Source organism: Akebia trifoliata, chromosome 14 (genome assembly GCF_017979445.1).
Source record: "Akebia trifoliata isolate Shusen 1 chromosome 14, ASM1797944v1, whole genome shotgun sequence".
NCBI classification, from domain to species: domain Eukaryota; kingdom Viridiplantae; phylum Streptophyta; class Magnoliopsida; order Ranunculales; family Lardizabalaceae; genus Akebia; species Akebia trifoliata.
Window position 1 is genome coordinate 5,286,663 of NC_141388.1, and position 15,879 is coordinate 5,302,541.

General features: G+C 34.8%; 2 protein-coding genes across 3 annotated transcripts; one reads left to right on the forward strand and one right to left on the reverse strand.

The window, feature by feature from the left end:
* Window positions 1-271: 271 nt before the first annotated feature.
* LOC147385750 (uncharacterized) lies at window positions 272-892 on the reverse strand. The gene has a single exon (XM_086423183.1). The coding sequence runs from the start codon at window positions 890-892 to the stop codon at window positions 272-274; it is 621 nt and encodes a 206-aa protein (XP_086279309.1).
* Window positions 893-6,408: 5,516 nt separating this feature from the next.
* Window positions 6,409-14,272, forward strand: LOC147385751 (transcription factor GTE6-like). 2 transcript variants are annotated; one of them, XM_086422738.1, is made up of 9 exons: window positions 6,409-6,619; window positions 6,956-7,118; window positions 7,437-7,649; window positions 11,236-11,313; window positions 11,418-11,642; window positions 11,795-11,893; window positions 12,585-12,643; window positions 13,486-13,636; window positions 13,737-14,272. In XM_086422738.1, the coding sequence occupies exons 2-9, from the start codon at window positions 6,972-6,974 to the stop codon at window positions 13,899-13,901; spliced, it is 1,137 nt and encodes a 378-aa protein (XP_086278864.1). In that variant the 5' UTR covers window positions 6,409-6,619; window positions 6,956-6,971; the 3' UTR covers window positions 13,902-14,272. The 2 variants fall into 2 exon arrangements, with proteins under 2 accessions (XP_086278864.1, XP_086278863.1); XM_086422737.1 differs by having other exon boundaries at window positions 6,963-7,118.
* Window positions 14,273-15,879: the final 1,607 nt, after the last annotated feature.

Genomic DNA, 15,879 nt, shown 5'->3' on the forward strand with positions numbered 1-15,879 from the left:
GTCTATGCATGTTGATACCAAACCCATCTTCAACACTTGGACAACAAACCAACTTGCCAACAACCAAGATCAACACAAGGTTATTTGGTAACATTCATCATCTCAATCATTGCTTTGAGATAAACTTGATTGCAACAAGACATAAAAACAAGTAAACATTCCCTTTCTCAATCAAACTAACCATAAAACGAGGATGTTGAACAAACCCAAAGAATCACTAATGAGATTTTTCAAATGTCCTTCAAAGAATGAGAGAATGATTATTCTACAATTACGTAATCCCACCCACCTCTCCAAACCCTGAAAATTCAATCTTACCTTCATATGCTCTCACAGCTCTAGGGACACTCTCTTGATACTTCAACACAAATTTCTCTAAGAACTCCTTCTCCGACAATTTCAACACCGTACCTACATTCACGTTCCTCTTTAACACTCCCTCTGAATTCAAAACTTCCAATACTGCACATCTGGGAACAGTTCTCTTCTCCATACTAAGCATAAGAACTGAAGCGTGTGAACTTATTTCTGCTGGCTTCCATTTCAGTTTATTCATGAAAAAATCTACGGCTCTCCTAATCTTCTCCTCCGACGCCACCATACACATTGGTTGTAATCTAAACAATGAGGCAATCTCTTCCTCCGTCCAACCGAATTCCCTAAAAACCGCCAATTTCCTTTCCCAATTCGATTCATTCATTCCTGTAATTGTCCTGACTGCATGAACAAACATCGGTCTCGAAGGATCGAAACCCATTTGCTTTACCACATCGACGATCTCATTAAACTCCTTGGTTTTCCGCATCAACGTCCTCGGATAGTGCGTTAATAGTTTCGAAATGGTGGATTCAAGCACACCTTGATCTCGCAAAATCGCAATATTGGGTCCCATTACTTTCTCTAGATTGAATCGAAAAACCCATGTGGAGCGCTTGAACGCGGTGAGGACATTGTTATCAGTATGAAGGAAGCTTTTAAGAAAATCAAAAGAAGGGATAAATTGACCCTTTAAGCTCCTCCTTAAGAGCATTGGATCAGAACAGATGAGCTTTGCAAGATATGGGCCAGAAACGCCCAAATGGTTTAAAAAATCGATTTTGGACTCTAAGGTCTTAAGATCAGATTGGAGGATTAATGGATGTTTGGAAATGAGTTGTGTAATCTGGGTCTTGGTGAGTCCATGATTTTGAAAAAACTTAAGGATCAAATTTGGCTTTTCCGTAGAACCTAAAAATATCTTTTTTGAAGCATTTAGAGCTCTTTCTCGTGATAACCCACATGAGTTTATTAGGTAATCTAGTGTGATTGATTGTGTGTTTGTGGATTCTGAGATTTGAGTGATGAACCTGAGATACTGATTTTGAAGAACAACTACATGAACATGGATTTCTGGTACTCTGGTTCTGAAATGGTGTGGATTTCTTAAAAGAAAACGAAACATTGCGAGGAATAAACAATGGGTTATCGATGAAACTTACAAATCTTTTACAAGTTGGATTGGATTTGAAGATTCTTTCTTAACTGTTGAGATCAGAGCCTGTGTTGTTCTTCATATTTGCGTACTTCTCGGACAAACCCTGAATCGGAGATCAAATTTTTTATCCCAGTTCTCAGCTAGGGCAACTATCTTTGGAAGGAAAGGTTTTAAAACTCGGTTTCCCGTCTCATCTCGTCCAGGCCCGATACCGAGTCGTCTCGGACGAGTTTTCAATATGTTTGAGACGTCTCATTCAAAAAATAAAAAAATTGAATGGGAGGTATTAAATCTCGGTCAAAAAAGTGACTTGTGAGTTGGTCTTGTTAAGCTCGGATACCAAGTTAACTCGGGCGATATGTCTTGGTCTCAGATGAGTTTTAAACCCATAAGGACACCACAAACTTATTTCTATGTTTTGAGCACTCCAAATATATTTTAGCACTCCAAATCTTATTTTGTCGACATGTTGATGTTGTCATTGATCAAGCAATGTCAACGTGAACATGTCCACATAGGCCAAAAAAACCTTTTTGAGGCATATCGACATGAAACATGTCAATAGGAACATATCAAGATAGATGGGGTGCTCTAATCATAATAACACTTAAGTTTTTAGTAGTTCGAGGGTGCCCTTATTAATGTAATGGGCGCCTCCAACCACAACCTAAAAATAATAATTAAGTATATGGTGGGCACCCCTTTTGAATAATTCAATATATGATAATTTATCAAGTATAACATGCCATGGATTTGTGAGATAACCAAAATTCTAATTAGATGATCTTTAAACCAGAATCGTCTCGAGTTGATTTGCACTGAATTTTCCTCTTTTTACCTTAGCAACAGGTCACAATAAAAAGGAAAATAATCTGACGCTCAAGTTAGATAATAGTAATAGAGACTTTATTTTTTTTTAATGATCATTGACCTCTCTTACTTTGTGCATAGGTTTATATAACATATATTTTTTTTATCATGATCGTGCTTTCTCCATTGTCACTATCATTCTTTCAGTTCTTGACTTCGTTATTGTTATGATACAACTTTTGTGTCGTTGTACTAAATATCAAATAACCCTCTAGGTTATGTGTTTCAACTTTAATGTATATATATATTAGCTCACTTTTTGACACACAATATTTATACCAACTTTCATGTCAAACAAAGGTAAACCCTAGTGGATGGCCAAAGGATATAGCTAACACCGAATTAGGTAGTGATGAATATTATTCTTGTCAAATCCATATTAACTAGTAATTTCTATTACTTATAAAATATACTTGGATAGATCTATCAAATAATTCAAACTACTCTATTTACAATAATATATATATGGTCAGAATCCCTTGATTCCTAAGAATGACTCAAGAAAAAATCACATGATCCTTTAAATGCAAAATATAATGGTTGAGATTTATCATTGTGATAAGTATTTTTGAGATTTCTGTTATCAAGATACTCATAAATCTCTACCATTGAATTTTGTGTTTAAAAGGTTGGGATCATGTGTTTTTTTTTTTTTCATGAGTCATTTTTTAGGAGTCAACAAATCCCAATATATATATATGGGAAATGTTCAGCAACAAACATTTTGGCAAAACATTTTTCAAAACATGAGTTAAAAGTTTTGGAATGGACTGATTTTTGGTGAGGATGATCTCTATGGTGAGGAGATCATCCTCACCAAAAATCAGCCCATTCCAAAACTTCTAATCCCATAAAAAATGGTTTACAAAAATTAGACGGTCCACAATTTTTCAACTTGTAAACTGGGGCTAGAAGTTTTGGAATGGGCTGATTTTTGGTGAGGATGATCTCCTCACCGTAGAGATCATCCTCACCAAAAATCAGCCCATTCCAAAACCTCTAACCCATGTTTTGCCAGAATGTTTGCCAAATTGTGTTGTTGCTGAACGGGAACCTATATATATATATATATATATATATATATATTATATATATATATATATTATATATATATATATATATAGGGTCCCGTTCCCCATCCTACACTTTAACAAATGTGTTTTGTCCTACATGGGTTAAAAGTTTTGGAATGGGCTGATTTTTTGTGATGATGATCTCTATGGTGAGGAAATCATTTTCACCAAAAACCAGTTCATTCCAAAACTTCTAACCCCATCAAAAATGGTTTACAAAAAATGGACGGTCCACGATTTTTCAACGTGTAAACATGGGGCTAAACATTTTGGAATGGGCTGATTTTTGGGGAGGATGATCTTCTAATCATAGAGATCATCCTCACCAAAAATCAGCCCATTCCAAAACTTATAACCCATGTAGGACAAAAAACGTTTGTTAAAGTGTGTGGTAAAACTTAGGGTGCTGAACATTTCCCACATATATATATATATATAGGATCAGGTTCAAACGACAACCATTTCAACACACATATAGATAACGTGTTTTGTCTTATATGGGCAAAAATGTTTGGAATGGGCTGATTTTTTGTGAGGATGATCTCTGTGGTGAGGAGATCATCCTTGCCAAAAATCAGCTCATTATGAAACTTCTAGACCATCCAATTTTTGTTGAAAAATTATAGACCGTCCAATTTTTGTAAATCAATTTTGATGGGGTTACAAGTTTTGGAATGGGATGATTTTTTACCAGGATGATCCACTCATCACAGAGATCATCCTCACAAAAAATCAGCCCATTCCAAAACTTATAACCCATGTAGGACAAAAAACGTTTGTTAAAGTGTGTGGTAAAACTTAGGGTGCTGAACATTTCCCACATATATATATATATATAGGATCAGGTTCAAACGACAACCATTTCAACACACATATAGATAACGTGTTTTGTCTTATATGGGCAAAAATGTTTGGAATGGGCTGATTTTTTGTGAGGATGATCTCTGTGGTGAGGAGATCATCCTTGCCAAAAATCAGCTCATTATGAAACTTCTAGACCATCCAATTTTTGTTGAAAAATTATAGACCGTCCAATTTTTGTAAATCAATTTTGATGGGGTTACAAGTTTTGGAATGGGATGATTTTTTACCAGGATGATCCACTCATCACAGAGATCATCCTCACAAAAAATCAGCCCATTCCAAGCATTTTTGCCCATATAAGACAAACACGTTGTCTATATGTGTGTTGCAGGAACCCGACCCATATATATATATATATATATATATATATATATATGGGTCCCGTTCGCCACCCTTAGTTTTACCACACACTTTAACAAACGCGTTTTGTCTTACATGGGTTAGAAGTTTCGGAATGAGCTGATTTTTTGTGAGGATGATCTCTATGGTGAGAGATCATCCTCACCAAAAATCAGCTCATTCCAAAACTTCTAACCCCATCAAAATTGATTTACAAAAAATGGACGGTCCACGATTTTTCAACGTGTAAACATGGGGCTAAACATTTCGGAATGGGCTGATTTTTGGGGAGGATGATCTTCTAATCATAGAGATCATCCTCACCAAAAATCAGCTCATTCCAAAACTTCTAACCCATGTACGACAAAAAACGTTTGTTAAAGTGTGTGGTAAAACTTAGGGTGCTGAACATTTCCCTATATATATATATATATATATATATGGGTCCCGTTCGCCACCCTTAGTTTTACCACACACTTTAACAAACGCTTTTTGTCTTACATGGGTTAGAAGTTTCGGAATGAGCTGATTTTTGGTGAGGATGATCTCTATGGTGAGGAGATCATCCTCACCAAAAATCAGCTCATTCCAAAACTTCTAACCCCATCAAAATTGATTTACAAAAAATGGACGGTCACGATTTTTCAACGTGTAAACATGGGGCTAAACATTTCGGAATGAGCTGATTTTTGGGGAGGATGATCTTCTAATCATAGAGATCATCCTCACCAAAAATCAACTCATTCCAAAACTTCTAACCCATGTAGGACAAAAAACGTTTGTTAAAGTGTGTGGTAAAACTTAGGGTGCTGAACATTTCCCTATATATATATATATATATATATATATATATATATATTTATCTTTTCAATATGTGTAATGATAACAATTCATGATTTTGAAGAGACTCTACCATAGCAACACATGCATAACGGAAAATTTTAAATTCGTAGTTATTTTCTTCATTTCTTCCTCTTCTCCTACTTTTTCTTTAAGGTAATTGTGAGAATATAGTGTAAGAGCTGTAAAAATTAGTGTGAAACTAATGTTAGGTAATGCAATCTATGTCTTTAATAAGATCAAAAGCAGTGCAAATCATAATAGAACATTCACTTAATAGTCGAATTTGGCATGAGCGGACCCCTTACCGTTGATATAAAAAGGAATTAAAGGCCCGAAGACTTACAAAGTTACTCCAAGTATATAAGAATTCATTGATAACAAAGAATCGGTCGTATATGAAGTTGAAGTCCTCGAAAAAACAATCCTTAAATTTTTGAAAAAGTTTGCACTAACAATAATTATGAGTTGTGATGGCCTTTCTTTCCTTGCAATCCTTGTGAAATCCTCCTATTCCTTCCATCCAAATTCCTTAAAATTGCAAATGAGATGTATCTTCAAACTTGCATTAATTATCTCGAGGATACATTATATACCCTAAAAAAATCCTGTAAATTTATTAGTTTTAGTTATAAATTAAAATATATTTGAGGGAAAATGAATTAGGGATTTTGTTAATAAATTAACTAATTACATACAACATTAATTAGGAAGAAATTCTTTGAATTTGCTTAAAAAAAAAAAAAAGAGAGCTACTATTGCCTCACCAACTTTTACTAATGTCACACCAATTCTTTTACAAATCATCAAAAAAATTAGTAAAAATTGATGTTGCAATAGCATCTCTAAAAAATAAAGGAAATTCTTTGAATTTAAATATTAATTATTAATAAAAAAATATTTTCAATGACTAACATCCCCAAACAAAGAAAGAAAGAAAAAAAAAAAAAAAAAAAAGGAATAAAAAAAAAAAACACATTCAAGCGGGTTCTTAGGATTTCTTGGATGGGTTGAATCAACAATCAAGAATAGTTTGCGGGCATCGTTGAAGATCGTTGGCGAGTTTTAGTGATTTGGATAGATTAACTTTGATTTGCGAGAACTCTCCGTGGGAATTGGCGAAATTTCGAGTTTGATTCCTCCAAATCTCTCGATCGTGGTAATATTATTATTGCTAAATAGTGAGATTTTATTCTATTTTCCTCAAACCCTAATCTAAAACCCTCTTTCTACGTCTCCTCCACCTCATTAATAGGTGTTTCAGGTGATAAATTTTCCTCTTCATCCCCTCTAATGGCGTCTCTGATGGAGCATTAGTTTTATCAACAATTTTTATTCAAGTCGTTTTAAATTTTTCTGAGTTTTTTTATTTATTTTTCCCAGTCTTTTATCCATGATTTTATGACTGTTTAATTGAATATTTAGAACTTAATTCAAGAATTCAAAATAAAAGATTATGGTTGAAGAACGCTCATGTTGATTCTCTGGTGTGGAGGTGACAGTTGGAACCGATGGATCTGCCGATTCTAGATACAGCCTCCATGAATGAGAATCTCTTAGAAACTGATCATGTAGGAGCAGAAAAGGTAGAAGAAGAGGAAGCAAACATGGACGGGTTCATGCACCGTGTCGATGAGATGGCCTCAAAAGTTGATGAGGTGAACACTTGATTAGAAATCACTCACTATTCAATTTGATTTGGGGTTTAGTTTTGAACAAAATGTCATTTATTTTCTTCATGTTGAATTAGGTTGAAAAATTCTAAATCAACCATAATCAAACTCACAATATTAAATCATAAACATTTGTGGCATTGTTTGTTGCATCGGTCGAATTTTAATCACACTCACAATTAGATCATATATATTCATGAGCAGATTTATTTATGTTTAAATTTGATTGAAGTTGAAAACTTCTGATTAGGGTTTTTTGTCGGTTCTGTAAATGGTGAATTTTATATAAATTTTTATATGCAGCTCGAGCAAAGAGTGAATGAGGTGGCACAGTTTTACTCGTCTTTGAGCAAAAAACAGCTGAACAGTTCTAAAGGTAGTTCAGTTGTGAAGGACAATAAGGAGAAACAGATTACTGACATTAAGAAGCAACAACAAGATGCAGCGAAAAGGGAAGCATCAAGAGCTAAGAGAATGCAAGAGCTCACACGGCAATTCGCCACAATATTGCGCCAGGCAATTGTTAAACCTTGCACTCTTCATTGCGTTGATTACTTCTATATTTATTGGATGTATTTTTACTATAATTTGAATTTGAATGTTTCAGCACATTTTTCAATATGAACATGAAACATATTCAGGCTCCCCTTTTGGCATTTATATTTTTGGGTCGGTAAATTAGAATTCGTTAAGAGTAGAGAAAGGCATAGAAGAAACAAAAGAAGAGAGATTTGCACAAGAAGATCCCGACAGAGATGGTGTCAACCAAACGAAAATAAAAACTACTAGCCAGGATAATTAGGATACAATCTAGGTCCAATTGAAGACAAAATCTTTGAAGTGGATTCCTCTCATGTCCTGATCAATAGAAGTTTGATACAATAAGCTACCTTTACATTCATGATTATTCTGTCAAGGTTATTTTTTTTGTTCCTTAAAAAATGTGGTTGTTATGTTCTTTCCAATTGCATCAACAAACTGTGAACAAAGCCACCTCAGGAGAGGAAAACACATAAGAGGACCACCCTTCAATGAAGCCACACCCACCTTTTAGTATCCGCCAATTCATTCAAAATGCTAGATAGAAAGCTCCCCAGTCCCCACACCTTTCTAGATAGAGTACAGCGAATATAGAGATAACATGAATTTTTCACATCATGCATCTGTTTAGAATAGGAAACCCTTAGTTTTGACATGGTCAACTCTTAACATAGTCGGAATACGGGTTTAAAACGGCTAGGGAAAACTTCGGAAAAATGGAAAAAGGAAGGGGGGGGGGGATTAACGAGAACAAAACGGGAAAAAAATGATAAATATATAATAATAATAACAATAAAACACAACGGTGGAACCCACTCCTTTTATTCCCCACATAAAGAGGGGTTGGGATTTGACCTTAATAAGATGGAAAACTATTAACTTTATTGTCTTTCTTCTATTATCCATTTTTCGAAAATACCCCCCTTAACTCTATTGCCTTTCCTCTTCTACCCATTTTCCAATAATACCCTTCCAAATTTATTGTCTTTACTCTCCTACCTAACCCCAAAGAGGATGCCCGTGCCAGTAGACACGGGCAAACTCTGGTATATATATAATTCATTAGACATTTATTCTAAGTTTTCAAAATATTTTCGAGCAAAAAAAAAAACATATTGAATATCTATGCATGTTGACATGTTTCCACACATAATTATACTTTTTATGATGCTAAAAAAAGTCTCATCAACGTAAGTTTTAAGAAAAATAACACACTATTGAAAAAATAAAAACAATCATAACATCAAGACATTATCATCAAATCACACATTAAACAACATTTATGAAGCAAATCACAAACAAGAATGAGACCACAGGAATTAACCATAGGTTCTTTAAAAAATGTTAAAACACACACATTTAGAACATAAAAACATGTTTAAATTGTAAAAATGCGTGAAGTCAAGTTTTTTTTTAAAAAAAAACTGTTAAGAGGCACTATATGCATTTTAGACGAGATTTTTTTTAAAAGAATGGAGCTTTTGTGAGTATGACTTAATGTGCTAAGTGTGACAATCCGTATGAAGAAAGCAATTTTGGAAGGGATGGCTTGTTTCCAAACCGCAATAGTTGGAAATCTATCTTGGATGTGTTCCGCTTTCCTTCTGGCATCATAGATTGCTTGATAAGAAAAAATGCTCTTGTAACAAACTACTAGAAGTCTAGTTCAAGTCCTTATATCCCGTCCTTTATCAATTATCACCCTAGATGAGCAATCCAATAAGGAGCAAATGCTTCAATTTCCCAATTGTTTGTCTTTTTTCTGAGATGTAAGTTCCAGGAAACAACATCACCTTCTCTAATCATGCATTTGTTTACAAGAGCTTCTTTTATGCTAGATATAATATAAATAGAGGGAAAAGCTACATGAAGAGCTCTATCAGTGCACCATACTTCCCCACAAAACCTTACCTTATACTTGGTGCTAACTTTGAAGCATATTCCATCTTTTAAAAAATAAAAATAAAAAAATTTAGAAATGCCTTTCCAAACACTGGTATTGTAAGAGGATCCCAAAATCTGTTGAGACACCATACTTGCTTGTTGTCACCTCCTTCCAAGCCATTTCTTTTCCCCCCTAAATTTCCAGATCACTTCCCTAATGATGTTATATTCACATGTTTGAATCCAAGACCACCCAATCTCCATGTAGCTAATCTTCTACTAAATATCTCCTCTATTGCGTTCAAGAAGAATTTCTATTTGTAGCTAGTTTTAAGTGAAAGAGTAAGATGAGTCATGGGAAGTTTTGCTACCCTGCATCCGGGAATGGTTGCTAGCCTCCATGTATTGCTCATGTCACGCACTCGAATATATTTCTATTATCCGTTTGGCACGGAGCTCTGAGACTGTCTCTCATTGTATGGAGTTGCTCAGGGTTAGCACTGGAGAAAAAGATATTGTTGTTTGCAAACTAGAGCTGTGTAATTTTTCATGCAACTTCCCTTACTTTTAAACCCCTTATAATTTATTGCTGCCATCCTAGAAACCATATTGCTCAAGCTTCAGTTACCACAATAAACAAGAAAGGAGATAATGGATCTTCTTGCCTGAAACCCTTGGGGCTTCTAAAAAAAACTAATTGAAGATCCATTGATTAGAAGGAGAAGAATGCCTTCAAGACATGTTTTTTTGTCCATCTTTGTCATTTAATGCGAAACCCCAATTTCCCATTCATATGGTCTGAAAGTGAGGGCCTTGGCTATAATTTAAAATTTTGTACACCTTACCGATTAAAGTTATCAGGCCGTAGTTTGAAATATTCAGCTCCATCAATATTTGGAATGAGAATAATGAAAGTATAATTGTTTCTCCAATTAATGAAAGAATCCTGCTGAAACTCCTTGATCACACCCATAGCATCCTTACCCATAATGTGTCAACTAATTTGAAGAATGCCATGTGGAATCCGTTTGTACCTAGAGCTCTATTACCTTGCTATTATCTTTGAAAATTTTGATTCCTCATCGAAGTCACTCTCCAATCAGCCACTGTCATTTGGGCTTAGAGGTGCAAAATCTATATCATTAAGTGAAGGCCTCCAATTCCTATGATCTGTATATAAAGGGGTCTAAAATTTCGCAATGGATTCTCGAATCCTGTCCTTATATTCTTCTAAGAATTCCTCATCTTGTCGTCCACCATTAATTGCCCTTGTTCTATTTTAAAATCCATGAAGCTGCTCTAAGCTATAAAATGGTTTAATTTCAGCTGTTGATCAATTTGATACCATGTTCGATTAGATGCGAATTTGAACAGTGTGATAGTAATATGCCAATATATCACTCTTTGACGTGCAAATGAGCCTGATTACTGTATTATCAGCACATGGAGCATAAAGTGTACACATAAATAAATTTACCTTCCTGTAGTGGATTGAGGTAGTCAGATAAAATCCACTTCCTTGACAGAAGAAAGAGATCCTTATATAATTGAATGTCGAAATTGGATTTATTTTGTTGATTCTAAATGATGGGGATAAGGTGTAGATTATGATGTTGATTTACTTTTCTCATTGGGAACGTACTTTTAATTTCCCTATGTATTTTTCTCTACTTGCCAGATCACACAACTCAGGTTGGCTGAGCCCTTTTTGGATCCTGTAGATGTTGAAGGTCTTCGTTTACATGATTATTATGAGGTAATGTTTCTTGTTTTTGTATACGATCCTTTTTTTTTTTTTTTTTAATAAAAAAATTGTCCGTAGTCAATGCAATTGATTAATTTGCGGATGTTGTGCATTAGGTTATTAAAAAGCCCATGGATTTTCATACAATAAAGAACAAAATGGAATCAAAAGATGGTACTGGATATAAGAATATCAGAGAAATGTATGCTGACGTGAGGTTGATTTTCAAGAACGCAATGTCATATAACGAGGAGAGAACTGATGTTCATTATATGGCCAGAATCTTGTCGGCAAAATTTGAAAAGAAGTGGCTGCAACTCTTACCTAAAGTTGTTGAAGAGGTATAATTTGTCCCCATAATATAAGTGACTAATTTACTTGAGTTTTGTTATGGTGTGTATATAGCATGGTTCCATCCCTGAGGAAATGCATTGTAGACTACTCATTTCATTGATTCAGTCACATGTTAACAGTCAAGCTTGATTACTTGCAGGAAAAAAAACAAAAAGAAGAGGATGCAGAGTCCGACTTGGATATGCAGCTTGCCCAGGAGGCAACCAATGCAAAACTAGCTAGAGATATTAGTAATGAGGTATATGAAAAGTTTTGGAACCTTCCTGCAAAGCAATACCTGAATGAAACTGTTAACCAACCAACTACTCCAATAGATTGGAGAGGGGAAAAACTATGAATATAAGAGGTCATGGGGCTTAACTGGGGTATGACTCACCTGAGAGTGGAGGAAAATAGACACTCAAACACTCCCCCTCACTGTGGAAAGAATCGAACCTGTGACCTATTAGAAGTGGAAAGACCTACTCCAATTGACTTATCTTTAGGAGAGGGGAAGAACTATGAATATAAGAGATGGAAAGAATTGAACCCGTGACCTATAAGAACCTAGCGCTCTGATACCATGTTAACCAACCAACTGCAATAGACTTATCTGTTGGAGAGGAGGAGCACTATGAATCTAAGAGGGTCACAGGGCTTAATTGGGGTATGACACACCCCAGAGTGGAGGAAAATATACACTCAACAGAAACTTGGGTTTTTAGCATTACAAGACGATTTACTTTACCTATCTAAAAAAAGAAAAGAAAAACAAAAAAAGATGATTCCCTTATTTGAGTGATTATCATATTTGAAAGAGGATCACTCACCTTCCAAATTTCTGGTTGGAATATTTATATTTAGTCCAACCAATTGAAATAGGCTATAGGCTTATATGAGGAATGTGATGAGGGATATGCGCCTTACAAAATTATTCTGGACTTTTCCAGCTTTACGAGGTTGATATGGATTTGGATGAACTCAGAGAAATTGTCGTTCAAAATTGCAGGTTTGTTCTATAACTCTGAGAAAAATAAAAAATTAGTCAGCTATTGTAAATGTATAACTTTGTATTGCATCCAATTCCTTCTCTCATGTTGATTCTCCAACCTTTTCAACTTTGAAGAATCATGGAATTGCAAAGATGAGTTTGCATTGTTCCCCCCGTCTTTTTCAATATATTATACTTCTCAAAAAAAAGATTGAGGATATAATTTTTCAAAAAAAAAAAAGGATGAGTTTGCATAAGCTCTCTGATATAAAATTCCCCACTATTAGGTCATATGTATGTTTGTGTGAATATTAGGATAAAAACACATATCTGTACATCCATCATGTAAAACCATGAAAGTTTGGACCTCTTGGTAGCAATCAAGGTGGTTATGAAAATGCATATCAAAATACTTCTCCTGTAAACTTGAATATCCAATGTTGCACATGAACGTTGATTGAACTAAGGGAGCAAATGATTTGAATTAGCTACTGGGATCCTTTTGTTGAAAAGCTAGAAGCGTAGAACCTGTTGGTACATGTTCTCTTGAAGGCTCTTTTGTATGAAAAGTTCCACCCTTGCCTCTGATGGCGCATTGATATCGGTTACAGGTATTCGTACACTTCTATAAGTCATGGAAACTGTATCTTTCACTTAAATTGGATCAAGTAAAATACATAACCCCAGAATGGGTTTTGGTTATTTCATTTACTTGCACAGTTGCACAGATTGGGGTTGTTAGTCTGCTACCTATGGAGCAATCTGATTGTTGGGTACTTTGGTGATGTTTTCATTGTGGCTTGTTTCAAATGGTTCCTTCTACTTTAAAACTGAGGCAATCTCTGGAAACATCTATTTAGGAAAATGTCTGTGGAAGAGAAAAGAAAGCTTGTGTCCGGCCTCAGCCAATTATCTCCTGAAAATCTTACCAAGGCTCTGGAGATTATTTCTCAAAAGAATCCAAGCTTCCAAGCTACAGCTGAAGTGGTGGACATCGACATGGATGCTCAGGTCATTATTAATCTGTCTCCGCAACACTTTTGTAATACTTCTCATCGTTACTAATTTTATTACTAGTCGTTAGTCATAACACACTGTGTTCCTGGTGCAGAGGGAATCTACATTGTGGAGGTTGAAGTTCTTTGTAAAGGAAGCACTAAAAGCTAAGGGCAAGAGTCATGTAAACAAAAGTGGTAATGACAACTCAAAGCGGAAGAGAGAATTTTGCGAGGCCCTAGCCAAAACCGCCAAGAAACGAAGTAAAAAACCCTCTTAATCTTTTAACTCTCCTATGTCCATGCCCATAAAGGTTTGAACTGATTACATGGATCAAGAAGTTTATTATGTTCTTTTTACATTTTCATTTTTTTTGCATAGGTTTCAAGTCCCATCTACCTGAAGAAAAAATCACATTAATTTAACTGTCTAACTGATAATTGGTGAAAAAATCACATTGAGTTTTGAGGTTCTACTTGCTGTAACAAAACCTCTGCAATTTTTATTTTTTTTTGGGAAAACATTAGATAGTCCCAGGGCCCAGGGCTACCATTCCTATGATGCTACCTAGTCTATCATGGATTATCGTGTTAGTGGGCCAACTAGAGTGTACTTTGATATAAATAGATAAATAAAAAAACAGCTTGATCAGATGGTTTTAACCATTGCTACTATATTTATAGGATGATGTGCGGTCAATTGAATCTCCTTGAAAATGTGGACTTCCATAAGTTAAATAACCTTAATTCGATTTGTGTTCAAATGTGACTTTGCTTTCTTATCAGACATGGTTTTCACATGTGGTAGCTGTGGTCGGGTAAGCTTAAGGACAAGGTGTTTTCAAATCATTCTACAATTCCATAGGTACAAATCTCTAATTATGTTTTCCCTCGTATTGTGGTTTGGAGTTGTAGGAGTCCCATCAAAGGTGGCTTTTTTCCTTTGTGTAATTGTTATTGATGAAACTTCAACCGTGAGTCATATCATTGTCTGTGGCAAAATTATCCATGAATATGTTAATCATTTGCTTATTCATTGTCTTTTTCTATGGGACGTCTTTCATTTTTCTTATTCAATGACTAGAGTTTAGCCGTGGCGTATCCTTTTTGGGGTTAAAGGAGTAAACTACTTAGTATCTGCATTGACTCTCCTACGATGTGTTTTTAGAAAACGATGATGAGATTGTCAGTGTCGTAATTCTTGTGCTCAATCTCGTCTAGAGGTAGAGAAAAAATAATGAAGTTAAAAGTATTATTGAAAAAGTGGGGAGGAGAGGAAAGACAATATAATTGAAGGGTTTTCTTGGAAAAGAGGGAGAAGAATGTGATAAAGTGGGATTGTGTGGATCCTACTTCTTTATCTCAATCTTTATACTCCACAAAATCGTAACTGAACATGATTGACTTTTGTGTTTTATTATATAGATTAGTTGTGCTTTCTTAATATGGTAAAAAAGGCTTCATTTTCTTTTCTTAATAAATTTTTTTATCAGTAAGATAAAATAAAATAAAATTTTATTAACTAAACATTTTATTTTTTTTACTATTTTTTTTTGTTCAAAAAATAAAAAATAAAATAAATGTGGGGGAAACCAGCTATCCATGGTTGGGATCAGTAAAGGTTTCTTGGGGATCAATTTTTTAAGAGGTTAAGCATATCAGAGAGTTCGACTTTGAAGGAACCCTCCTCGTTACAAGACACGTGGCATTTTGAATTTATTTCATGACCCTACATTTTTGCTAAATTTTTAAATACCTCCTTGGAAATACCATGTGTAATCCAATGGAAAAGGATCCTTCAAAATTTTGAAACAGATTGCCCTCTTCAAATTTTTTTTTCCAAGTATCAGAATTGATAGATACTTTTTTGGGATTTTATTAAGGTCACGGATAATTCATTGTATGACAACTTCATCTGAACATGGTATCACTAATTCAGTATTAGCCACGACTTATTTACTTATTTATAAAGCAAATGCTAGAGGATAGGTGATAAATTGATGTTGCAAAACATATGCGGTCTATACATGGCAGACGTGGCAAGGGTATGAAATTGTTGATTTTTTTTTCCTGTGTATCCCAAAGATCTAAAATCCTTATACTTCAAATTCGAGTATTCGTTTTTAATGTCATAAGTGCACCAACCAAAATCACTTAAGTGATTTTTAGCTACCCACTTTGCCTAGCTTATATGACACCTAGATTAGTGGTATCACTTCTCCACTAACACTTGCTTATAAATAAGAAAATAACAGACAA